Raw genomic sequence first — 24,804 nt, 5'->3', positions numbered from 1 at the left:
TAAAGGTGGGGCCCGCCTGGAAGGAGGTCCAGCTTGTAGGGGCTCCCACACTAACGTTCTTAGCTCAGAGGGAGTCAGAAGCAGAGCAGAAACTAATTTTAGAATTTTTTCCATCCCCATATTTACTTTATTTTCCCATGGTAGTTAGCAATCAGTTTCTGAAATGAAGGACGTATTGAGTTAATGCATTTATTCTAACAATAAATATTTGAGAACATACTATGTACCAGACCTTGTGCTAAGGGCTGACAGCAAAGTCCAAGACAAACAGTCCCTACCTCCAGCAAGTCTGTAGTCATGCAGGACACAAACTGAGCAATTACAAGGGAATTGATTATTCTGAAAGAGGAACTATAGGGTGCTATGGGAACATATAGCCAGGGACCTAATTATGTGGGCAAGGGACCAGTCCAGATCCAACATTTGCCCTCCCAATTTACACCTACGGCTAATCTAGTTTAGTGGGGTGGACAGTGAAGAAAATGAAAAGCTGGGGACACCACCTAACTCCCTTCCCAGTCTTAAGCAAGGTGAAGGCAAGGAAGTAGAAAACACCAAGGGAATGAGTGGTGTAGCCACCAAAGGAGATAGCAGACTGAGTCTCCAAGAAAGGACACCTGGCATCAGGACCAGAGACGGAGCACTGAGGGAGATCAGTGGAGAGCCCTGCATGCACTCTCCAAGTGTTCTGAAAAGGATAAAGAACAAGGAAGAAACTACACTACTGGGTTAAGACCACATAAAACCACTCATCCATTCCTCTAACATATTCATCAGCTTTTCATTACAATCACATACTAAATGTTCAATCCTTCTTGGCACTTAAGAACACCGTTCTCTACACCCTTTGCCAGCTCACATTTTCTGGGCCCCCACCCAGGTGTACAGCCTGGCTGTTAGCGTCTCACAGAATAAGGGGAAGAGACCAGCCCAGATCCAGCAGTTGCCCTCCCAATGTATTTTCTGTGGATTCTTTTTAACTTTGAGCTATGCAGATACAGACAGAGGCAGCCAGACATCAAGCAAATCCCTCACTTCACCCACTCAACACAATGCCCCCAAAATATAAAGTTCCTATACCTTGCATGCTTCTTGGTCTCTAGAAGCCCAACTTCTGCTCACAGCTGAGCCCCTGAGCACCCAGATTTCTCTTGGTCATGCTTTAGTAACAGCAGATTCTACTAGGTCCCTTAGAGAGAACACCCAGATTTCTCTTGGTCATGCTTTAGTAACAGCAGATACTACTAGGTCCCTTAGAGACCCTAAAACCACAGCTTAAGCTTTCTAAATAAATAAGTCCCATTGCCACTTGTGATTGAGGGGTTTTTGAAATAAAGCTAGCACAACTTTACAGCTAGCTCAACTACAGTAGCAAGTAGGAGGTGGCTTGCTTTAAGGGTAGCAGACCAGACATGGACTTTCTTAATATGGCATGGCACACATAGGTATCAGTATTCAGGAGGGTTGGAACCTGCAACCAGGGATAAGCATCTTGTTTTCCATTTAGGTCCTGGAGTTTAAATTATGTATAATTTCATCCTAAAAAACAAAACAAACAAAAACAAAAGAGAGTCAACGGGTTAGGGACAGAGCGAACGTTAATAGATCCGACCGGTTTGTGGCAGCCATAGCTGAAATGTTCTACACCTTAATTGTAGCCATAGCTGCAATGTTCTACACCTTAATCTACACTCTTCACCTTAACTGTTCACACCCAGCTACCTCCACCAGGAAGGGAGACAGGCAGGTTTGTGCTAGGTGAGCCATTTCCAGAAAAGCACTGCTCGGCCCTTCTTCACTTTGACCTTTACACATTTAACACCCCACTTTTCCCATCCACAAAATATCCAAATGACAGGAAGACTGTAAACATCTCCATACAAGGAGGAACTGTCCCTGTCTCCTCTGTGGTCACAGGAGTTGGCCCTGGATGCCCAGCTCACTCTCAGGTCTTCCTCAAGGAAGGGAAAAAAGAACAAGAGAGCTCTGTCCTCTCCAAAGGCTATCACTGAGTTATATGCTGTCGTCTACCACACACATACAGTGGTACAGACATACCTCATTTTATTGTGTTTTGCTTTATTGCACTTTGCAGATACTGTGTTTTTTACAAATTGAAGATTTGTGGCAACCCTGCATCAAGCAAGCCTATTGGCGCCATTTTTCCAACAGCATTTTTTCACTTCATGTCTGTGTGTGATGCTTTGGTAGTTCTCACAATGCTTAAACTTTTTTATTGTTATGTTTGTTATGGTGATCTGTGATCAGTGATCTTTGATGTAACTATTGCAAAAAGATTATGACTTGCTGAAGGCTCAGATGATGGTTACCATTTTTTAGCAATCAAGTATCTTTTTTTTTTATTAATTAATTTATTATTTACTTTTGGCTGCGTTTGGTCTTTGTTGCTGTGCGTGGGCTTTCTCTAGTTGCAGCGAGCGGGGGCTACTCTTCATTGCAGTGCACAGGCTTCTCATTGCGGTGGCTTCTCTTGTTGTGGAGCGCAGGCTCTAGGCATGCGGGCTTCAGTAGTTGTGGCATGCGGGCTCAGTAGTTGTGGCTCGCGGGCTCTAGGGCGCAGCCTCAGTAGTGTGGCGCACAGGCTTAGTTGCTCCGCGGCATGTGGGATCTTCCCAGACCAGGGCTCGAACCCATGTCCCCTGCATTGGCAGGCAGATTCTTAACCACTGCACCACCAGGGAAGTCCCCAACTATTTTTGATTAAGGTATGCACATTTGTACTTTTAGACATAATGCTATTGCACACTTAACAGACTACAGTATAATGTAAACATAACTTTTATACGCACTGGGAAACCAAAAAATTTGTGTGACTTGCTTTATTGCAATATTCACTTTATTGCAGTGGTTTGGGAATAGCCCTGCAATATCTCCGAGGTATGCCCAGATTTCAGTAGTGATAAGTTGAAAACCTGACAGCCAATTCTTCTACAGAATCCCTAAGCCTGCTACATCAACAGCTTCCCTTTAGAAGCTCAATTTGTGAGTTTTTACTCCACAGGCTGGGTGACTTTCAGACTTTGGCACCTATTTCTATTTAGATATCTAGCTTGGTTCCCAAGCAACCAGCCGGTGCCCCTCCCTCCCTCTTCCCCCATCAGGGAGCCAGCTTACTATACTAGCAGAACAGGTCAAACGGAGATCAATCCTGGACAAATCAGTGCTTGAGGGAACTTTAATGAAAGCAAAAAAAAAAAAAAAAAAAAAAAATATGGTGCAAGAACAAGGCAGAAATGTTCTGTTCCAGGCAGTTTTGCCTTGTACAAGTAGAATGAAGTCACTGAGTCAGAGTTTTAAAGCTGGCATTATTTCAGGCATCATTCCAGCTCCTTCATTTTACAGTAATGAATCTGAAGCCCAGAGGCTAAATGACTTGGTTCAAGGTCACACCACTGGAAGCAAAGCTGCAGCTAGAACCCTGGTGTCCAAACTCCCAGGCCAAATCTCCTTCTACTACATTACACTACCATGGGAGGTTTAAAAAAGAAAGGGAAAGTATGAAGGGTGATTTTTCCATAAATTAAATCAACTTTAAAAGGCACATTTGGAGAGTCAGAGAGTACTAATATTGTTAGAAAGAAGAAAGGTTTAAAAGCTGGTTAAATCTAATTTTAAAAATCCATATGTACAATATTGGAAAAAAGAGAAGGAAGACGGCATTCATGATTACTGGGCTGGCAGGGTAGGGGACAGTTGCATGCTGGGGGTGGGCTGCATGGGCTGCCAGCTTTCCTGGGTTTGCAGGATGCGGTACAGCTGCTTCAGCTGAGCAACAATGTTATCCTTGATGTCTGGCGTTGAGATCTGCAGGCGGACACTGCCACTGTCAAAGGATCGTGTGAAATCACCAGAAAACATCTCATAGATCATCCGAGCCACCACCGGAATGACCTGTTCAGGACACAGAGCACACAGCTATCCACTGAGGAAAGGGTATTTTTAAACAGCAGGAGGGGCCCAAGATTGAAGGAAGGACCAGTGAGGCTGTGGGGAAGCCCACCACTTTAATGTCTAGATACAGACTATGCCTTCATCTCTCTGGACCATCCTGCCAAGGTTCACTTTAGAATTTGGTTCAAATGAAGGTAAAGAACCTAGAAGTAGCATCGCATCACATGCCTAAATAAATAACTGCTTATTTAGCAAGACTTTTATCCAAATTTCATCTACTGCCTGTCTTGATGCACAAATCCACAGCCAAACCCAAGTGGTCTTGCTGCCACTTTCCAGGATAAGAACACGTTCTTAAAAGTACCTCAAAAGGTTTTTCCAAAAGAGCTAGAAAGAGTCATATCCTATTAGGTTTCAGCAAGACTCTAATATTAGTCAGTAAGAGAATAAGGTCTCCCCTGAATCAGTCACTTGCTTTGAGGACACTGTATTCTCCAGCCTGGTCCTACTGTACAATGTACAAAGCTCAAGTTGCTACATCTGATGGGATTAAAACCCGCAGAGGCTGATGGATCCTCACTCAGGGCTCAAGTCCAGACCTAGGGGCTAAAGCATTGATAAAAAGGCAAAGAGTTGTTGACACATTATTATCTCCTCACCTGAACCAAGATGAGTTTCCTTTCCTGAGGTTTCCCATCTGGCCATTCTTCCCCAAAGCATAAGTAGATCTCAAATGGTGGCTGTTTCTCTATCTGTCCTTTCTGGTGGGCAATGAGATCTGCAGAACATGGAAGAGCATGGAGTTTGGGGTACTGGGTCATTCCACACCTACTCAGTAAGCACTTTCTTTTACACTGTCCAGAATAGTAGCCACTGGCCACATCATGTGGGTATTGAATTTAAATTCATTAAAATTAAGTAGTTCCTTAGTCACAGTAGTTACATCTACATACTCAATAGCCACATGTGGCTAGTGGCTACCATACTGAACAATACAAATATAGAACATTTTCATCATTGCAGACAGTTCTACTGGACACCGCTTAAACCAGACTTAGGGTTCAAATCACATTGGAAAAGTCACATCTCAGTGCTCTCCCTAAATATGTCTGCTTAAATTTGCCACGCAAATATGTCCCAAATGAGAAGAGTATAAGTTTTGCTGATTATGATAAACAGGGTCACCTTCCAAAGTTAAGGATAAGCTGGTAGAATGTGGGGAGCAATAACAAGGCTGTCTCCTTCTTCTGCCAATAAAGGGGCCACAACCACCTAAAACTGGCTTCAAATGCATAGCTTTGGAGCTGAACACCCTTCTTTGTTGCCCAGGTCACTTTTATTTTTCAGAATCAAGGTCCCCTTCTACCTTGACTTCCTCCAGAAGAAACTGTTTGGTTAAGATCTTTGCAGAGCCAGGAAAGGGGGGCAGGAAGGAGGAAGACAGACTCGCAGGGAGCAGTTCCCACCATCAATCGTCTGAAAAAAGACTCACCACTAAGGAACGTTTCCAGACAAAACAGTTTGACCTTCTTTTGTCTCTCGATCAGGTTGGGGGCAACAAGCGATGGGGCACATGGCCCAGACCAGTACACCTTGCACTGGCACAGCCTGATGGCATAGATGGCATGACCGCTGACCTCCAGGATCAGTCCTCTGTCCATGACGTCTAGCAGCTTGCTGGTGAACAGCTTCTGCTTCTCATTGGTGATGTGCTCCGGACCTGGGAACTTGACCTGCTCCAGGCTGACGGGACCAAAGAGCTCCTCCTGGTCAGGCATGGGACCCAGGTCTCCATAGAAGAGCCGGCAGCCCTGGGGGTTGCTCACCGTCATGGTCTGTGCATACTCCTTCCCACGGTACTGAAATTTGATGTCCAGGTCAGTCACTGCAAGGTGAGGGGGGGGACAGTGAGAGTCCTGCTCTGCTGCTCTGCCCATCCATCCCTAAGACTCATGCAATGCAAGTCCATCAAGATCAAGCCACCTTTCAACCAGCATTTAGGAAGGCCACTGCCATAGTTATCCTTCCTGCAACAAAGGGAGACATCAACATATCCCTGGAATATTCACTCAAAAGGCTGCCTTGAAGCAAATAGTTCAAATTCCATCTATACTATCACTGTTCAGTCACCACACCCTAACAGCTAGAATTTCTCCAACCAAAGTTCTGGGTCCCGGTCTCCCCATTTTGTACTGACTGAGTCTTTACATCAATAGGCATTGGAAGGAGCTGAAAACTAAGGCAGCATCTGGTTTGTGTATCTTTTTTTTTTTTTTTTTTGTAGTATGCAGCACTCCCATTGTTGTGTCCTCTCCCGCTGCGGAGCACAGGCTCCGGACTCACAGGCCCAGTGGCCACAGCTCACGGGCCCAGCCGCTCCACGGCACGTGGGATCCTCCCGGACCGGGGCACGAACCCACGTCCCCTGCATCAGCAGGCGGACCCCCAACCACTGCGCCACCAGGGAAGCCCTGTGTATCATTTCTGACTCACTGTTTAAAGACACCAGAGGAACAATAAGAAATACCAAGGCATATTTCTGAAAATTACACAGATGAGCACACACTGTTGATATGATCTAATAACATATCACAGAAGGACACAGTTCACAACAAAGTAAATTTTCACTCAGCAAGTGTCCATTGAACCCTATAGGTCTTATCAAAGCTATCAGCCTCTTGGACAAAATGCTAGTACTCCCCCCCCCGCACCTCCCCTACCATGTGTAGTGTGAAAGGGAGGTGCAATGACAATGATTCTTCACTGAGATCAATGTGTACCCAATTCTGAATGAGATTTTCTCTGGGTCCTAAAGTCCCTCAAAACCCAAGGGCCTCCTTGACCAAATCCACAGTCATTAACTTCCCCATCCCACAAATCCCCTGGGCAAACTGATAAACCCAGGCCTTGCACCCACCTAACAGGTGAGTAACCTAGAGCTGCACAGCACCAATCAGAGCATCCCCATGGGCAAGTAGGTATGGGCTAATGTTTCTTTAGTTCCTGGTGACTCATCAGCCAGCCAGGAACCAGACACAGAGGCTGCCTGGGGGACTATTCTATACATGGCAAAGAAATGGAGGCAGAAGGTGGGGCAGGAAATGGACTGTAATAGGAGCTGAAGATCCAGCTAGAAAATCAAGGCTCACTTACTTGGGAGAGAGCTGATCCACAGCTCTGGAGAGCTATAGAAAGGCTGTATAGGTGCCTGGGGTACTTCCATCTCCAGAGGTTCCGTTTTGGGCCACACTGCTTCGGGGCTGCAGTTGCCCACACTGCAGTTGCCCACACTGGCTGGTGCTATGGGAGAACCTAGAACAGAAGGATGTGGGTGAGCAGGCAGGAGCACCACACATGCATATCACTTGGCTCCGAAGCTCTCAAACCTAAAAGGTCCAACACTGGACCACAACTCAGTGTGGTAGCCCATCAGTAATTCCCCCAACAAACACCAAAAGAAATAAGGCTCTGCTGCTTCTGCTTCCTAATCTTATTAGTTCTCTCATAAACTCATAATTCTGAAAACATGCATTTGCTGATGATTAACAGACAAGTGGGCACTCCCTGGGGTTAAATTAGAACAGGCATGAATGAGAGATTCCCTGTTACAAAATTTGAACCCAGCAATTAAACAGAAACTGGTTGTCTTCCGTAAAATGAACTCAACTAAATTGGTTGATTAGCTTCGAGTAAGTGTTAATGTATAGAAATTCCTTTAAAAACAAACACATACTTTTTTACATGCATGAAACATCTGGAAGGATACTCAAGAACCTGGAAAGATCTGTCTCTCTTCCAGGGAAGGAACTGTTCAGACAGGTTAGAAGGAAAACCTTTCAGCTGATTTCCTTTTTGTACCATTATGCATTTTAAACCATGTAAGAGTATTATTTATTCAAAAGTATCCAGTTAAAGCTTTTAAAAGAGAGAATGAAAAACACATCCTATATCCCTGCTATTGTCAAAGTTGGCTCACTCCAAAGTTTACAGATTTCTCCCCCTAGCCTCACCTTTTAAGCATCTATCCTTCAACAATTCTTCTTCCTCTGCCCAACAGCTCTGAAATCAGAGGTTAAGGTTTCTTTGACCCTTTGTGTACGAGTCTGGTTATATCTATGTACCCATTTTACTTTTTATTTTTAATATATGTTCACATGTTTCCATAAAGGATCCAAGGTGGCCCATAACGTAAGGACACACAATATTAGCTTTAAAAAAACATGAAAAAAAAAAAAAAGGGAAATCATGATCCTGGAAATGGGTTGCATCCTTTTAAGGGGTGAGAATGACAGAATGAGTGAGCCAAAGATTTGGGAAAGGATCTCACATTTCCAAATGTCCAAATCTTAAAATTGCACCAAGTGGGAATGTAGCTGTGGCAATATTAATCTGAGAGAGCTCTAGGATCGTTGTCTTTACTCATCACTTGGTTGCAAGGTTATAAATGACAGGGTAAGTCAAGGAGGGCAAGTAGACAGATAAGAGTCATTTCCTGATTCTCAAAAGAAGGGGCATCACCTAGGGAAGGGGACTCCAAAATCCTACAGGAATCATCTTGATATACTAAATTTTCTAGGTGGCAAAAGTATCTCATTTGACCCTAGCAGCCAGATGGAACTTTTCTAAAAGAAGTGAAAAGCTACTCAACTGAATGCAAGTCATATGACTAGGAGCATGTCAGTGGAAAGTTCAAGTGAAGATGCTGTGGAAGAGCAGTTCATCTTGTGTTTGAGCGTCCTCAGAATGTGCAATGGGAGATGCAGTACCTGCTCTGTCTCACAGGGACCCTCCAACCTCTAAACTCATCTTTCCTGGGAAGCTGGATTCAAAAAGTCAATTTAAAAAAAGATAAAAGTCTCTAGTAGAGAAATTTTATCAGAGCCTAGTATTAAGAGCTGTAGAGCCACAAGTTTCCCATGATACAGCCTTAGCAGAGGCTGTTAAGGCAGTGACAGAAAATTTGTACCGAGGGAAATAGCAGAAGAGTTTGCCTACAATTCACAAAAATGATCCCTGCACTTGGCCTGAAGGAAATCAGCAACATTTATAACAGCTTGTGTATTTGTATGAGGGATTGAGAATGAATTTAATTTTTTAATTTCTCTGAATTATCACATAAGATTCAGAAGATGCTCTCTCTGCCTAGAAGCCACCCCACTGGGATAACTATGCCTACGGGGTTCCTTTGCCTATGACTCCTACTTGCTAACAGACTGGCAGCCTGGCTCCAGGGCCTGGTCGCTGCTCCCAGTGCAATGGTGGATATGGTGTCAACGGTTGGAAAATCAAAGCCCCTTACATCCTCTCCATGCCTCTGTCCCACCCCCCACCCCACTCACCATTGATGTTCAGGAAGGGGAAGGTGTCCTGGATGGGAACGTGGTGCTGTGACTGGTCCAGCTCATCTTCCTCATCTTCTTCATCCACATCATTATCTTTCTCATCCCAAGGAGCAGATCCAGTGGATCCTACCCGAGAAACACACACACACACACACACACAAAAAGGTCAAAAGTGAGGCGCTCACGTTGCACTGTCATCCCTGCAGCTGACCCACTGTTCAAGCTAGGCACTGCCAGCACAGAGGTTCCTTGGGTTCAGTGTGCACCCTCAATGCCAAAGAGTGGGAACCAAGGGTGTTCACCCCACTCCCAGCTCCTCCTACGGAGCCCCAGTACAAGCTCTCATCCCCTCCCCTATCCAGGAGCTGCAGACCCTACTCCCTTCTCCTAGAAATCTTTTAATTCCTACTCTAAACCCCTTTCTACACATTAGCATCCCTTCTAAGGACCCAAGGAGCACAGCTTCTCTCCTTTATAAGCTTACTGTGAAGACAGACCCTTCCCTCATGGCAGACCCTCACTAGATTCACTGGAGGTCAAGTCTAAATTATCTGGCTCTTAGTCGGAACTTGCTAAACATTGAGTAAATATAGGGATCAGGTGGTATTCTCCTAGGAAAAATACCATACAAATTAAATGATCACTTACCCATCATTTATAAAGAGAACTTAATAGCCTTCATAATGTCATGTCAATTGATTCTTAGAACAGCCTTTGAAATACGCAGGAAAGATGAGAACCCAGATTTTATAGTGGAAGAAGCTGAGGCTCAAAAGGTTGAATGACTTGATTCAATGTCCCACAAGTAGTGAGATGGAAAGACCGAGGTTTATAACTCAGACCTTCTAAGTTTTAATCCCTCCTTCTTCTAAACTACCTGGCCTCTCTTCTCAGTGTTGAGTCCCAAGAGAAGTTATTGTTTATAGAACTCAATACCCCCTCTTCTTTCTAATGCTTTACTGTTCCACTGAGTGGGCAGGAAGACTGTGCTGAGTTTGTATCTTTTGTTCTCTGGGTTCTTTCTAGGGACAGGATTTCTTGCTTTATTTACCAGTCTTCAACTTTGTAAGCGAGGCGACTTTCAAGTCGACTATCGCTTTAAGGGTCCAGCCCGGAACCTGGCACACTGTCCACCTTCTCCCCAGCAGCTGGGGCCTCACCTGGGTTAATGATAGAGCCCTGGGGCTGGGGGATGTCACACACTTGGTATATCTTCACTGGGTTCATGGGCACCTCCTTGGTGCCGTCGTACATCAGGTTGAATTCCCTGCTCTTGTTGAGCGCACAGCGGAGCTGGGCCTTCCATTTAGCTGGGTCGGGGTCGTCCACCCCTTCCTGGTACTTCCCTGTCTCCACAGCCCAGGCCTGAGGGATAGGAAACTGCCGTGAGTGCCTGCTTGTTGCCCAGAAACACTGGAAAGTGTGCCCGCCCTCCCTCATACACATACACACAGCCCTGCCTGACCGCCCCATCACCCCAACTCCAATTCACAGAGACTGCAGCAGAAAACACCGTGCTGGGGACCAGGCAAGGCAGGGCCTGAGAGAAATTAAGCCAAATGCAAATACAGTCTTTTAAAAAGAGGAGCCTCATCTCAAGTGCTTGTGCCAGCATCATCTGTCAACACTACAATGGCCTTAATGAAGGGTTGAAAATAAAGAAAAATCTGGAACAAGTGTACACCAAAATACTAATGGTAACTTTTGGATAGCAAGATTTCAGGTAATTTTATTTTGTTTTGTTTGCCTTATTTGTTTTTCACATGAATTGCTTATATAATGAGAAGAGAAAGGGAGATGGCGTATGATATGAAGAATTTAGGCTTGCTGTTCCCTCTCCCTTCCGTCTTTAATCTGATGCACAAATAACTGTTGAAACCAAGTACCTTTAGGAGTAGCAGCCCATAGGAGGGCAGGAAGCACGCTCTGGGGGTTCAGCTGGCCTCAGTGCGAGGCTGAGGGCCTCAAGTCCTAATAAACTCACACCACCTGCCTTTCCCTGCTTCCTCAAACTCCCACATTGGGAACATTTTGCTGGGAACACCAGTGGCTGGTGGCCTGGGCCAAGACCAGTGCGGCCCCGCCTCTCTGGTTTTCAATTTCCAGGTCTAACAGGCATTTGTGTGTCTGTTCACGGGATATCAGCCCTCCCCCACTGTTAACGTATCTCAGATGTCTACACTTTCTTCAGGGCTGTGACGTATGTGCTGGTGCAGAAAAGGGGGATGTCTTCTGCAGAGGACTCAAGGTCAGGAAGCACACGGCAGCTTGTTCAAGTGGACAGGGCACATCGCTTGTCCAGTCCCAACTCCCCGCCTCTGCTCCTGAACTAGACTACTTCCTCAAGCCGAAATGGAACTTTTCCGGCCCCATCCTTTGAGTTCTCTGGTCTCCCTCAGTCAATCCCTGCAGAGCCTCACAATCATGAGGAAGCTTCTCTCAACAGCTGAGCTAAATCCTTCTCCTCCAATGCACTCATTTCTTCTTACCACCTTCTCAGACCTGGGGGCTCCTCCACTTGATGTGCAGTATGGAATGAAGCAGTGTGACAGAGCTGCTGCCCTTGGGCACTCAGCAGGCTCCATTCCATCCAACCCCCTGTAGGGGATTTCAACCTCGTCAGTCCCTAGTGTCGGAGAGGCACGTCTCCAGTTGCCCCTGGCAGTACCTGGCTGCTGCCTCCTCACGTTTTCCCCTCTCTTTGCTTGCTCCTCCGTGCCCACTCCCGCTCTGGCCCCATCCAGCTGGGTTGGGCTGTGCTGACTTTGGCACAGGTCTGCAAAATTTCTGTGGCTCCCTGAATCCCTGCCCCTCCACAGAGAGCAGCCAGACTAACATCCTGCTCACAACACAGCCATTCCCCAGGGCCCACTCAGATGATGCAGAGAACCTGAGGCTGATGCAGCAGAGGGTGGTACCCACCACATGACAATCGTGCTTTATAAACATCCCTTATTCAAACCCATTCTCAGTCTTGCCTCTGAGATTCTGGTCACTGGGCAGGTCCCTATTTCTCTTCCTAAAATTGACACAGTCTCTGCATTTTCATGGCAATTTACGAGTCCCTTCCCACACACTGATTTCACTCAATTCTCACAACAATCCTGTGAGGCAGGCAAGACGGGTTTTAGCCCCATTTTACTGAAGGGGAAGCTAAAGCCCAAAGAGATTATGTGACTTGTTCAAGACCACACATGCAAGGGATGGTAGTAGGATCTGAAGCCAGGTCTTCCAGCTCCTGGTCAGAAGGGGCCGTCTGATAATGGGGGAGCTGATAGGCCTGGGTTCAAACCCTAACCCCACCGCTTATTGGCTATGTGACTTGGGCAAGTTACTTAGCCCCTCTGAGACTCAGCTTCTGCATCTGTAACATGAGGGTGCCGCCCCCCTTACAGTGTTCTCGAGAAGCAAATGAGATAATGGACCTAGGGTATGCAGCAGGCACCCACTTAATGCCAGTCAGAAAGGCCCACACCCTATATCCTGCCAAAGGCCTGTCAGAGCTTGGGATCTGTGAAAGCACCCTCACTCTTCTCCTGACACCCAGGCCCTCCCTTAGCATTCTGCAAACAGATACACAGATATAAGTAGGACAAAGCAGCTTCCCACAGCCAATTTTTCCTCAAGCCCTAAGCATACAGAACATTCTCACGAGTGGAGCTTTCAGGAACCAGTCTCCTCCCACATGGCCAGCCACCACCAGGCACTTCAACAGCAAGTCCAGTTTCAGACCAAGGCCACAGCGAGAGGCCAGCTGGGCCAGGGCAGGCCCATCCCCCTCTGATGCCAGCTCCAGTAGTTGGTGCTGATTTACAGATGTTTTCCTAACCACTTTCATATCATTATTTAATGTTTACATTAAAAGCATTCATTTACTTTCTAATATTCACAGGCCAATTTTTCTTCTACCTCTCATCTCTACACCCACTGTAACTGAGTTGGGTGGGAAACAACTCTAAGTTGGCTCTCTCTCCTTTGAGGTATGAGCCCACCTTTCCTGGCCCAGTCTCAGCAAGAACCTGGAGCATCAATCTTGAGAGGCTCAGGGCAGGGACTGGATTTCACTTCTGACTTCCAACTTATAGTTAGGGAAGAAATGGGCAAACTCATTTCTCCGTGTCTTGGGAGTGCAGGAACTAAAGCTACTCATGAGATGGAAGACTGACCAGCACAGAGAAGTTGGTCTGGAGCAGAGGCATGGGCTCCGGAGTTACAAACCACATAATACCCCTTCCCACAACGAGCTTCCCACCTACTTCTGTCTTAGGCTTTGGTTTCACTGACATTTTATGAAATGCCACGTGATTCAATCTTAGTTTCAGTGAAGCAAAATAACTCTCACATCAGAGCTACTCTTCAGTTAAGAAAACATATTTGTAGAATAAAAACCTGTAATTAAATCGCCTTTCATTTTTAAGCGGAGGTTATGGATGGGGCAAAAGGTTTTAACATCAAAAGAAAAACTTGCAAAGGGCCCTCGACACCCATTCTACAGGCTGTTAGGAGCCTGCGAACACTCAGGAGTTCTGCCCTGATCTGGACAGCCATTCCCGGGCCAGAGCAAGAGCCCTGAGCGAATGAAGGGTTGATTGCTGGCTGACCCTTGGGAGTTCTAGAACAACATATACAGCATACACACACTTACAGGAGTTTAGCCAATCACACCTGGGATCCCTTGGGACGTGAGTTGAGTAGCTTTCACCAATGGGAAAGAATAAATGGCCTCAACCATAACAGACATGCCCCCAAAAGAGAAATTACTATGCCTGCTAAGTTTGCCCCCACCCCCCATCATAAATATTCTTTTTGTAGCATCAGCATTTTGGATCTAGTACCTTCTTCAAGCCAAAATTGAAAACAGAAGAACAAAAATCCAGAAAGGTCTGAGAGAACTGGAAAACACTTCAAGTCAGATGGTAAAAGAATACCTTTACCTTGAAAATGGTATTTTCCTCCTCTTGTTGGGGGCTATGCCGGGTGGCATGTTTCCAGGGAATCTGGAAGCGTTTGGAGTCCCTGTGTAGCCAGATGAGCCCAGGGTACAGGCCACTATCCACTTGGGCCACCAACCAGGGCTTCAGCCGAACTCGGCGGGGGTGGAGAGCCATGATCTGGGTTGGGGGGAGGGGGAAGAAATGGGGAGAGGAGAATTAGGCCAGTCCCTGGGAAAAGTTCCCAGCCACTGTTCCCATATGATAGAGCTACAGTTCCATTAGATTACAGCAAAGAAACTAAATATGGGAATAAACTGTGCCAGGTGGGGAAGAAGAGAAAACAGGTTAAAAGGTTCTTTTGATTCTTATTCCAAAGCCATTTATTTTTCATGCTCTAGCCAAATCAGACTTATCACGTAAGTAGATCACATTTCTTCTATTTAAATCCGGAGGCAGAAAAATAAAGAGATGATGTCATCCCTGCTGGAAAACAGTCCTTCCGCAAGTACCAAGGGAAGAGAAGAGAAACTGCTCTTTTCAATCTCATCTCGGGAGAAGGAAGAAAAAAGTTACGGAAATAGCAGGTATATAGGCAAGAACTTGAAGCATGCTCTCTTTTTAGACAACTAAGGTGAATGGGAATATTTTAGTAAGAAATGACACCATCAGGATGAGAGAGAAGTAGGCGAGGATGGTCCCTGGTTCCAAAGTCCTCACTTACATAGATGGGCAGGCAGTGTATCCACAGGGATCTGAGAGCTGGGCCTCAAGTCAGTTTTCCTTTCTCTGGGCCACCCAAAGTTTCTGCACCAAAAAAAAAAAAAAAAAATGCGGGGTGTGGGGGTCTGAGCTGGTTATCCCCACGACAATCCACTGTCTAGGAGAAAGCTTGGGAGCACTGGAGACAAAGTGTAAGAAACCTGCCCTGTATCTGAGTCTGGTAAAGCTAAGATGCCCTAGAATGATCAAATACCACAGTTCCTAACCCTATAGAGTACTAAAACCAGTTATAAGACAAGCTCTGTACTGCTGGGACAGCCTCCTCACCTGGGTCTGTTTACCTCCCCACAGAGGCTGAATTGAACTGATTGGTTGCTGGAGCCAGCCTGGGTAAAGTCTGCAATTGATTCTCATAAAGGGCATAGCGTAGCAGATAACATTGGTAGCAGCGGCCAGCACTCACAGCGGGGAAACAAAGGCCTGCCCAGATTGGGTGCCTAAAGGAAAAAGCAGTTACCGGAGAAGTGTTTGCCTGGGGTGTTGTGTTTAGATTTTTTGGCGTTCTCATTTCTCTTTGTTTTTACTTCGGGTGAGAAAGACAGGCCTGCAAAAGGATGTTCATTCAACAAATATTTGTCCGTCAGCTACTGTGTGACAAGGGCGACATTAGTTACTAAACACAATGTTCTCATCAGACTCCCTGAAGAAATCCACAGTGGAATTGCTCAAACATCCACTGACCTGAGAAAAGGAAGATAAATAAGTCACCTTCCCACCCAGAAAGATTCCCACCTGGATCGCGGTTCAGAACCCAAACCAGCTGAGTCAGCCGAAGGCTCCCCCGAAGGCTCCCCCTCGGAGGAACTTAGCTTAAGGGGTGGGTCCTAAGGCCACTTCTCTCCCCAGCCAGGCTCCCAACAAATGGGAAAACTCAAACCCAGCTCGGTCACTGGCACTTTAAGAGCAAGGCAGGACCTGCTCTCACCTGAGCCTTCTGACCCAATTACCAAGTTCTGCAACTGAAACCTTCCCCCCTGGGAGCAGTTCACAGTGGGTAGGTGAGGTAGCACTCGGTACTCAAGTGCCCCCCACCCCCATGTTCTTGGCCTCGGTGTAGGTTGCTCTGTAGGACTGCAAAGTCAAGCTATCAAACCATGGAGAACATTTACCTTATAAGGAGGAGGGAATGCATATTCTCCCCAGGGCAAGTTCTAGCCTTCTCTTCCTCAGTCCTGGCCTGCAGGAAGGGGGATGGGGTAAGGGAAGAACAAAGAGAACAGGGAAATGGGCAGCAAACTGGTCCACCTAGTGAGGGGCTTTCGAGAATTTCTGTTGCAATATTGGTCAGTCTTGTGTCGAGGTCTGGCAGACACGTGAAATCCACCTCTTGACGGATCATGGGCTTTGAAGAAAAGGGCTTATCCTAGTTGATCCACAGCACATCAAAAAAAATTAAGGCAACCAGGCCAACGCAAGGAACTGCACAGAGTGATGGGGAGGGAGAGGCAGCCACCCTTAGAAGTCGATGCCTAAGATCTAGAGCCCTGTGTTCTCAGCATTCTCCCAAGATGGCAGTACACAGGAGCAATGCTGCACCAGCCTCCTCCTCCTCTATGCCCCACCTCCATCACAGCTAACCCTCTCCACCTTCTGAAAGTCCACCGAGATCTCCTCCACCTGCCACCCAGCACCTAAGACTATAAGAACAGGCAGAGAGGCAAACTTTGGAAGCAACCAAGATCACAGAGAAAAATATCTAATTAGACATTCATAGGTTGCAATAGCAAGTAGCCATTAACATCGAGGCATCTGAAGAATTTTTACTGGATTTGGGAAAATGTTTAAATATGTACTTAAGGGGGAAAAAGGCATCATACAATACTGACTGTATAGTAGTATCTCCATCTTGTAACAGGACGCGCACTTGTGTACATAAGCACAGAGAATTTTTGAAAGGGAAACAAATAATACATCGATGCGACAAGAAGTTCTTAGTGGTTACCTGGTGATAGGACTGTGGGTGAATTTTATACGTGCCTAAGTACTTCTATATACGATTCACATTTTCCTACAATGCCGTGTGTCGATTCACAACTTAAAAACAAAACACTACAAGTAGTATTTTTTTTAACCACAGGAAGCTAAGACATTTCTTGGTCACTGGGAGATATAAAAGATGATGGCCTTCAGCTAATGAAACCATGGTAACAACAATCCTCTACCTACATAGGTTTAACAGTTTTTTCATGTGCTTTTATTTAACGTGTCTGATTTCATCCTCATAATGAAATGATCATCCCCATTGTTATCAGCCCCATTTTACAGCTGGGTTAACTGAGGCACAGCAAAGTGTTTTATCTGGGGCCTGGACCCAACACTGCTCAGTCAGAGTGTGCTGTACCATATCCTGCCACTGCACCCAGCCTTCTAAGTCCCTCCCTTCTTCTATACACCAAGAAAGTAGATGAAAGACATCAACAAAGATCCAAGCAGCATGGAGGGCCAACAAAGTGGTTAGGGAGGAGACTGCATGACACCCACCCTTAAACACACCTAAACCAGAGTTCTCTTTCAGAACACTCTCACCACCCAAATCCCAACGCCCACAGAACAAGCTTAGCCTACTTTAACTCAGCTCTGGCATCTCCAGCTGCCATCACAGCCAAATTCAAGGCCTGTGTCTCCAACAGGTATTCAACTAGCCAAAGAACAAAGATTTAACCCATCCACTCCCCTCATACTGGACACTGAGCAGGGACACTATCAACCTCCCCAAGGCATAAACCATCCGATCTCATACCCCCATTCCAGGGAACAGGTCCCCTACAAACACCTGTACTGCCACCTCTGCAGCCCCTGCCCAGACTAGTTTCCAGGAACACGGCCACCCCAAAGCCAAGATTCAGTCGTCAGTGGTTTTGCTCAGAGTAAAACACACACCCTCATTTCTTGCAGACAGGCCTCCGGAGTGGTCCTGCTTTTTCCCTTCCTCCTGGAGAGACCTGAAATGCCATCTTCCAAGTTCCTCAGTCTTTCCTCCGTTTAGTTTAGCCCTGTTCAGGGGTAAATTCTGGGCCTCTAGCCATAATGCCCACACCCTGCCTCCCTGCTTGATTGAAGTTGGCGGCTGGACAGGGAGCTACAGGGTAGAGGTGCTGCTCTCATCCAGTAGACAAACATCGAAAACTACTCTCCTGGGTCGGCATCAGCTTTCACCAACCCCTACTCAAACGCCTTCTTCCTCTCCCTTCCCTGGCTTCCACTTCTGACATCCACCAAGAGAGCAGGGCTGGGGTAGGGATGACCCCTTTACCACACAACAGGCTCCCTGTAAACAGTGGCACCCTGGGCCTGCTTTCCAGTCAGGCCTGGAAGACTTTCCCCACTTCTCTATACCAGCCCTCCAGCCCTTTCAGGCGAAGAGGGCCTCACCCCCAGAGCAACCACGCCCGGCGCCGCCCTCGCCAGCACGTAGCTTCGCTACTTGGAAATTCACGGGTGTCTCTCAGGCCCAGGGCAGGGGCCTGACTGTGCTAAACAAATCCCAGGAGAGGAAACAAACTGGCTAAACTTACTGGCCGGCCCGACGCGCAATTTCCCAAAACACCCACCAAGATCAAGCGCCGGCCGGCCTGGGAAATCCCCTCTTCGGGATCCAGGGGCCTGCGGAGCGGTGAGCTGGGAGGACCAGCGTGGTGGAGGAGCCTTAGCGCTCCCCGACGGCTGGTGGGTAGGGGCCCGAGAGCGTCACACTCCAGTTGGGCGGGAGGGAAAGGGAGTCGACAGAAGTAGGGGGTCGGTAAGGGCCCAGCGCCCCCCCCCCACGGGCTAGGACCGCCCGAAAGCTACCTGAAGCAGAGCGATGGGCACCCAGCCCTACAGGCTATCCCCAAACAAACAGATGTCCTTAAGCAAGCTTTCCTCACCCCCACAAACTCTGGAGGGGACGCTTCTTCACCGGCGGGCGTGTCCTCCCTCCCTCAAGCGAGGCTCCAGACGTTGGCGTCCCCACCTTTCTTCAATCCGGCTGCCAGAAGCGAACGTCCCTCTGAACCAAGTCCCCAGTTAGGATCACCCGTCGCCACTGCTCTCCTCGGCCGCTTGGGCAAGCAACACCTGGCTCTGCGCAGGTAGGGACTGCAGGCTCCGCTCCCGGTCCCACAGCGGCCCTAACCTTCCCCGCCCAGGTGAGCCAAGCTCACGTCAGCGCCTCGCCTCGGGACGCCGCGGACCCATCTGCCGTCCGGCCACGCCTCCCAGGTGTGGCCACGCCCCTCCGCGTACAGGATTGGCGGGTTGCGAGAAATATGATACTCCGTGTTCCTGGGCAGCCCAGCACCCCACCAGCCCCTTCCCCACCGCCGTCCCCAGCTTCTAATCCGGGCTGAGAAAATTCCGGGACTGGGGTCTAGACCTGACCCCTTGGGGCTAGTGGTCTTCTGAACTGGAAGCGACTGGGAGGAAAAATAAGTCGAAAAGACTTAGATCTAAGTCGAGAAGGTGCCTCCCTTCCTTCATGCCCCAGAATCCCCCTGCGATGTGGAGACAGTTAACTACAAATAAGGATTTAGAGATTCTGTGTTGGCCCTAATGCCTGTGGGCCTGTATAAGTGGAGTGGGGTATGGGGAAGGGAGGGACTCGGGACACTTGGTCCCTTCTGAGGGAAGACCTGTGCCTTACAGGGCAGGAATTCTGCCTTCACTCTGCCTTTTACCCCTATGACCCCGAGTGAGTTGCTTAGCTGCTCAGTTTCAGTTTCCTCATCTAGTCAATGAGAATAATAGTCCTGCCTTTTCCAAATACTATCAGGTAATGATTAAAAGCATGGCCTCTGGAGCCAACTACTGAGATTCAAATCCAACTCCACCAGTTACTACAGACTTGGGCAAGTTTTTTAAGCTGTCTGGGCCTCAGTTTCTTATCTGTAGAAGGAGGTAAATAATAGTACCCACCTCAAAGGCGTGTTGTGAGCATTCAAAAAATTACTTCATATAAAGTGCTTGGAACAGTATTTGGCACTTTCCAAGTGCAGTATGAATACCATTTTTATTGGTGTGAGGATAAAAAGTACCATATTGGCATTGCCTCATGGAAGAAACAGACATCTACTGTTACCTGAAATCCAAGGCCTGTATGTCCCTTAACAGGTGCTTGATAAAAGTTCTCTCACCTTTCGCACTACAGAGAACTCCGGTCCACGTAAAGTGCATGCTTACGGTGAGCTGTGTACTAGCACATGAGATGTGGAAGCACTAGGCTGTCACAGGTAAGAAGGGGCAGAAGCAGGGTACTTAGGTTTTGGAGTTTAAAGCAATGTGTGGGAGACCGTGATGGAGTAGCGTTATGACCGAATTGTGTCCCCCCCAAATTCAGATGTTGAGGTCCTATAACCTGCAGGATCTCAGAATGAGATCGTGCTTGGAGATAAAGTCTTCACAGAGGTAAGCAAGTTGAAATGCAGTCATTAGAGTGCGCCCTAATCAAATACAACGTGTGTCATTCTAAAAAAAAAAGGAAATTTGGACACAGAGACAGATAGGCATTGAGGGAAGATGATGTGAAGAGACGCAGGGAGAAGACAGCCATCTTCAAGCCAAGGAGAGAAGCCTGGGACAGATCCTTTCCTCACTCAAAGTCCTCAGCAGGAACCAACGTTACAGACACCTTGATTTTGGACTTCTAGCCTCCAGAACTGTAAGACAATAAATTTCTGTTGTTTAAGCCAGCCAGTCTGTGCTACTTTTTTGCAGTAGCCCTAGTAAACTAATACAGATGGGTTGGAGAGCTCCAGATTTGGTAATACTGTGGACTTGATTCCTAGTCCCAATTCAGCCTGGGGACATAGCTAGCAAAGGCCTGGGAAGGCAGCAAGGCCCAGATCCTGACTCAGGCAGCCTCTGTCTCAGTCACTGCTTGTGGCCACTCTTCCCTTCACTTAGGGGAAGGGAAGGGCTATCTCGTCAGCACAGCCAGCCTATTACTGCTGATGAGCTCACCGGACAAGCCATATCTTCCATCAGGCCCAGGGCTGGGCTCCTGAGACCAAGCAAACAGTCCACTGCAGGTGTGTGTGATGGAGGAAGACCACCAGGAGAGTGTCATTTGAGGGGAGCCAAAAGCCCAATGGCATACGAGTATGAGTGCACACACGGACATTCACTTTTCCAGTAGCTGAAATTACCATAACTAAGGTGATTTCTTAGTGATCTTCTTTGGAAGACACATTTTTTTTCTTCTGCTCTGTGTGGCTTGTGGGATCTTAGTTCCCTGACCAGGGGTTGAACCCCGGGGCCACAACAGTGAAAGCTCCAAATCCTAACCACTGGACCACCAGGGAATTCCCTAGAAGACACAGAGTTTAGAATCAGAAAATTCGAGCTGGGAGGGCCCTTCAAATCCTCTAGTGTAGGGATGAAACTGGCTTAGAGATGTTTGTTTGACCCACACGTTTTTTGGTTTTTTACTTTTTAAAAAATTTTTTGACTACATTGGGTCTTCGTTGCCGCACGTGGGCTTTCTCTAGTTGCGGCAAGCGGGGGCTACTCTTCGTTGCGGTGAATGGGCTTCTCATTGCGGTGGCTTCTCTTGTCACAGAGCACGGGCTGTAGGTGCATGGGCTTCAGTAGTTGCAGCACACGGGCTCAGTAGTTGCAGCATGTGGGCTCAGTTGTTTTGGTGCACGGGCTTAGTTGCTCCACGGCATGTGGGATCTTCCCGGACCAGGGCTCGAACCTGTGTCCCCTGCATTGGCAGGAGGATTCTCAACCACTGTGCCACGAGGGAAGTCCCCCACACAGTTTTTTAAACATTGGGAGATTTCACATAAACATCCAGATCCTTAGCATCTCTTGAAGAGTCAAATGCTCTGGACAGCCTAGGTCAGCATTTCCAACAGGCAGCAGCTGCCCATTTAGAGGGAGTCTACAGGTAGTGGTCAGGACAACCCCATCATATTGGATTCACTCATTTAGTTTAATTTCCCGATTCTGTAGGCATATGAGTTTGCAACCTCTAGTCCAAATATCCCTTTTTTAAAGGTGAGAAAACTGAGGCCCAAGGAGGTCAAGTGATTTGCTTAAGGTCACATAGCAAATTAGCCACAAAGCCAAGACTAGAACCCAAGCCCAGAGCTCTTCCCACTTGGACCCTGTTCAGCACCCCAGCCAGACTCTATTCTGACTGTGCTGCACTGGTCGTTAATTTTTTTTTTTAAGTTACCCATGCATCTAGACACTGTCGATATTATGGTGAACAACTCCTGTGTCACCCTACTGAAGAATCAGTGAAAGGGAATAAAGCAGGAAGAATTAAGGTAGAGATCAGGAGGAAACTCCTGGCTCTTCAAATGATGAGAGCTGGCAATAGGCTACCCTGAAGTCTCCTTTGCTTGAGACATACCTCATCTGCTTGGTCTGAGGAATAAGAACATCTTGTGAGTCTCTGCAAGGGCTCTAGAGGAATCAGTTCTTCTGTGTTCTCAAAAGAGCTCTCACAGGATTCAGACTTCCCCAGTGTGGCTTGAGCCTGCAGTGTTCCCAGCATTTTGCCCTCCGTCCCTGCTCAGGTGAGGCATTACTGAGTCACTTGTGAGTCTGAGTTTCAGGCAGTGGGATGTACGTTTGAGCACAGAGGCCGTGATTCATAACTACAGGGAATCAGGGAATTTCCCTCTCTGGCTGCCAGGCAACTCTTACCTGGTGAGGAGGGGTCTTTTTCACCACCCTGTGGCTTTGGTCTCTGCAATATCAAACATAGGACAATAAAGCCCAAAGCCCAAATGTGACCCAAATCCCACCCTCTTCTTGGCAGAGTAGAGGGCATGGCAACTGGAACCTTTCCCAATGGCTCGGTACAGTGGAGAGTGTTCCTGGAATCAGTGACAGCAAATAATCTCAGAGACTGGGCTGCACGTCAGTGGAGCTCCTGAAGAAGGGGTAGGGACTTCAAGCTAAACAATCCAATTCTGTGCTCTCTCAGAGGAACTCAGACCCCAGCCAGCCTCTGGAAGGCAATTCTGGAACCCACCAGGTCTACCGCAAGTCCTTTCTGGGCCCTGGCTTATCTCTGGCTCCATCAAGTGTTTCAAGGTACTGGGGCCACCGATGGGCCTAACACATTGCCTGAACAACAACCTAAATTGTAGTGCACATTGCTGTTGCCCCTTCCTCTGTCCCCTTACCCTCCATAGACTGCATCCCAGAATGCAATCGAAATCCTAGAATCACTGAGCTTTCTGCAACAGAAGCTGCAGCAGAAATCCATAAATGAATCTATCTCACTTTCCAACCCAGACAATGAAACAGACTTTGGCCTGGGACTTTAGGAGAATTCTCCACTAACGTGTTCAGAATTACTTGTTTCTGTCTCTCTTCTTATCCTTGGACCCAGCTGAGCACTGGTAAGTGTTCTCAGAGAAGCAGCTTTCTTTATTCCAAACTTGGATCTGTATAAGAGGAGGAGGAGGAAAAAGAAAGCTCAGTAACTCCCTTGGAAGTACGCTGCCCACCAGGGGCCCTCCCTCCAAACTTCTTCCCTTCAGCACCAATCTAACAGCCCACTTCCAACTCCCCTGGCAAAGAAAGTTGTCACTGGACCTGCAGATAAAAGAGCCAAACAAGAAGTTACAAGTACCATGAACGTGAGGGTTCATAGTCCTGATTTCAAATATGTTTCCCTGTTGGGACAGAGCAGTGTCCTGATTTTGACTTTGGTCAGCACCAAACTACCTATCCTTTGATTATCTATGGCTATGATATGAGATCGTGGATATGAAAGCTCTCTGAAATTGGACAAGTGCTGTGTGGATGGGAGGGCTTCTCACTGCTATTATCTGCTTTTTGTTTCCTCCTGTAAATCATTCTCTCCAGGCCTCAGTCAAGTCCTTGAGGGCAGCAAGGCACAGGCCAGACAGGAACTCCTGTAAGTCAGGAGCTCCTGGCACAGGGCTAGGGGCAGGGTGATCTGCACGAGCAATGGAGAATGTGTTGACTTCAGAAAAATGAGTTATCTGGGGATACAGGATCATTGGGGGTCAGTGAGACGAAAAACTGGACTTCTGTTCAGTAAGACTGATTGACCGAATGTGTTTTATCGTGTCTGCCTCCCCAGGCCATTCCAGTAAAATGACAATGAAGGAATAAAAAAAAGAAAAAAGTTTTGAACCCACAAGGTTAAGAGAGGACAAAAGCACAGGCGAGGAGATAAGATGGATGAAAGATTTCAACAGGAAATATTAGGAGATGAAATATTATGTTAACAAAAATAAGGAGTGGGGAGGGCTGATATTTTGATTATAAAGCTTTCAGTACTATTAAATTTTTAAAGCAGATATATATAAAATTTAAGAAAAGTATTATTATAAGTTTTTTTTTTTTTTTAAAGAAAGAAGCAAGAGCACCTGGGACTCAGGAGAGACCTGGGTTTCCGATCTTTCTTTGGTACTTGGTGACAGCAGAGCTTGTCACCGTCTCTGTCTGAGCCTGAGCCCCTTTATCTGAAGGAGCTGAACAAATGCCACAATCACCTTCTAGTTCTAACAATTCCTAGTTCTACAAGTAACTTATAGAGGCAGCACTGACGTCCTCAGAAAAACAACGTGTGCTTTGGAATTAGTCAAAAGTTGTCTCAGATTTCCCCTCTTTCAATTCCTAGCTGTGTGAGCTGGCTGGGCCTCAGTTTACTCAACTCATGCATGAGGATACTGCCTATTTCTCAGGACTGACAGAAGGATTCAATGAAATAAGTAAAGCAACAAATAAATGAAGCAGCAAATGTATGTTTTCTCAACTGCTGCACCTCCCATATTTAGGCAAGGATCTGGCACAGTTCTGGTCACCAGGCATTGGTTTAATTAAAACCTGAAGAGTTCAGAAATGAGTTACTGTATTATTTATTC

General features: G+C 47.0%; 1 protein-coding gene across 4 annotated transcripts; it reads right to left on the bottom strand.

Moving 5' to 3' along the window:
* Positions 1 to 2,825: 2,825 nt before the first annotated feature.
* Positions 2,826 to 19,103, bottom strand: LOC308612900 (interferon regulatory factor 6). 4 transcript variants are annotated; one of them, XM_081225705.1, is made up of 9 exons: positions 18,835 to 19,103; positions 14,910 to 14,992; positions 14,189 to 14,365; positions 10,415 to 10,619; positions 9,252 to 9,380; positions 7,066 to 7,224; positions 5,405 to 5,797; positions 4,572 to 4,690; positions 2,826 to 3,912 (listed from the first exon to the last, which is right to left on the bottom strand). In XM_081225705.1, exons 3-9 carry the CDS (start codon positions 14,360 to 14,362, stop codon positions 3,688 to 3,690), a joined length of 1,404 nt encoding a protein of 467 aa, XP_081081831.1. In that variant the 5' UTR covers positions 14,363 to 14,365; positions 14,910 to 14,992; positions 18,835 to 19,103; the 3' UTR covers positions 2,826 to 3,687. The 4 variants fall into 4 exon arrangements, with proteins under 4 accessions (XP_081081831.1, XP_081081832.1, XP_081081834.1 ...); XM_081225706.1 differs by lacking the exon at positions 18,835 to 19,103 and adding an exon at positions 15,426 to 16,145; XM_081225708.1 differs by lacking the exon at positions 18,835 to 19,103 and adding an exon at positions 15,426 to 15,441 and having other exon boundaries at positions 14,910 to 14,974.
* Between the last annotated feature and the right edge of the window lie 5,701 nt (positions 19,104 to 24,804).

The sequence above is a fragment of the Mesoplodon bidens genome, assembly GCF_964165515.1.
Source record: "Mesoplodon bidens genome assembly, chromosome: 2".
Lineage (NCBI taxonomy): Eukaryota > Metazoa > Chordata > Mammalia > Artiodactyla > Ziphiidae > Mesoplodon > Mesoplodon bidens.
The sequence above is the reverse complement of the archived record's forward strand: the minus strand, read 5'-3'. Positions and strand labels throughout refer to the sequence as shown.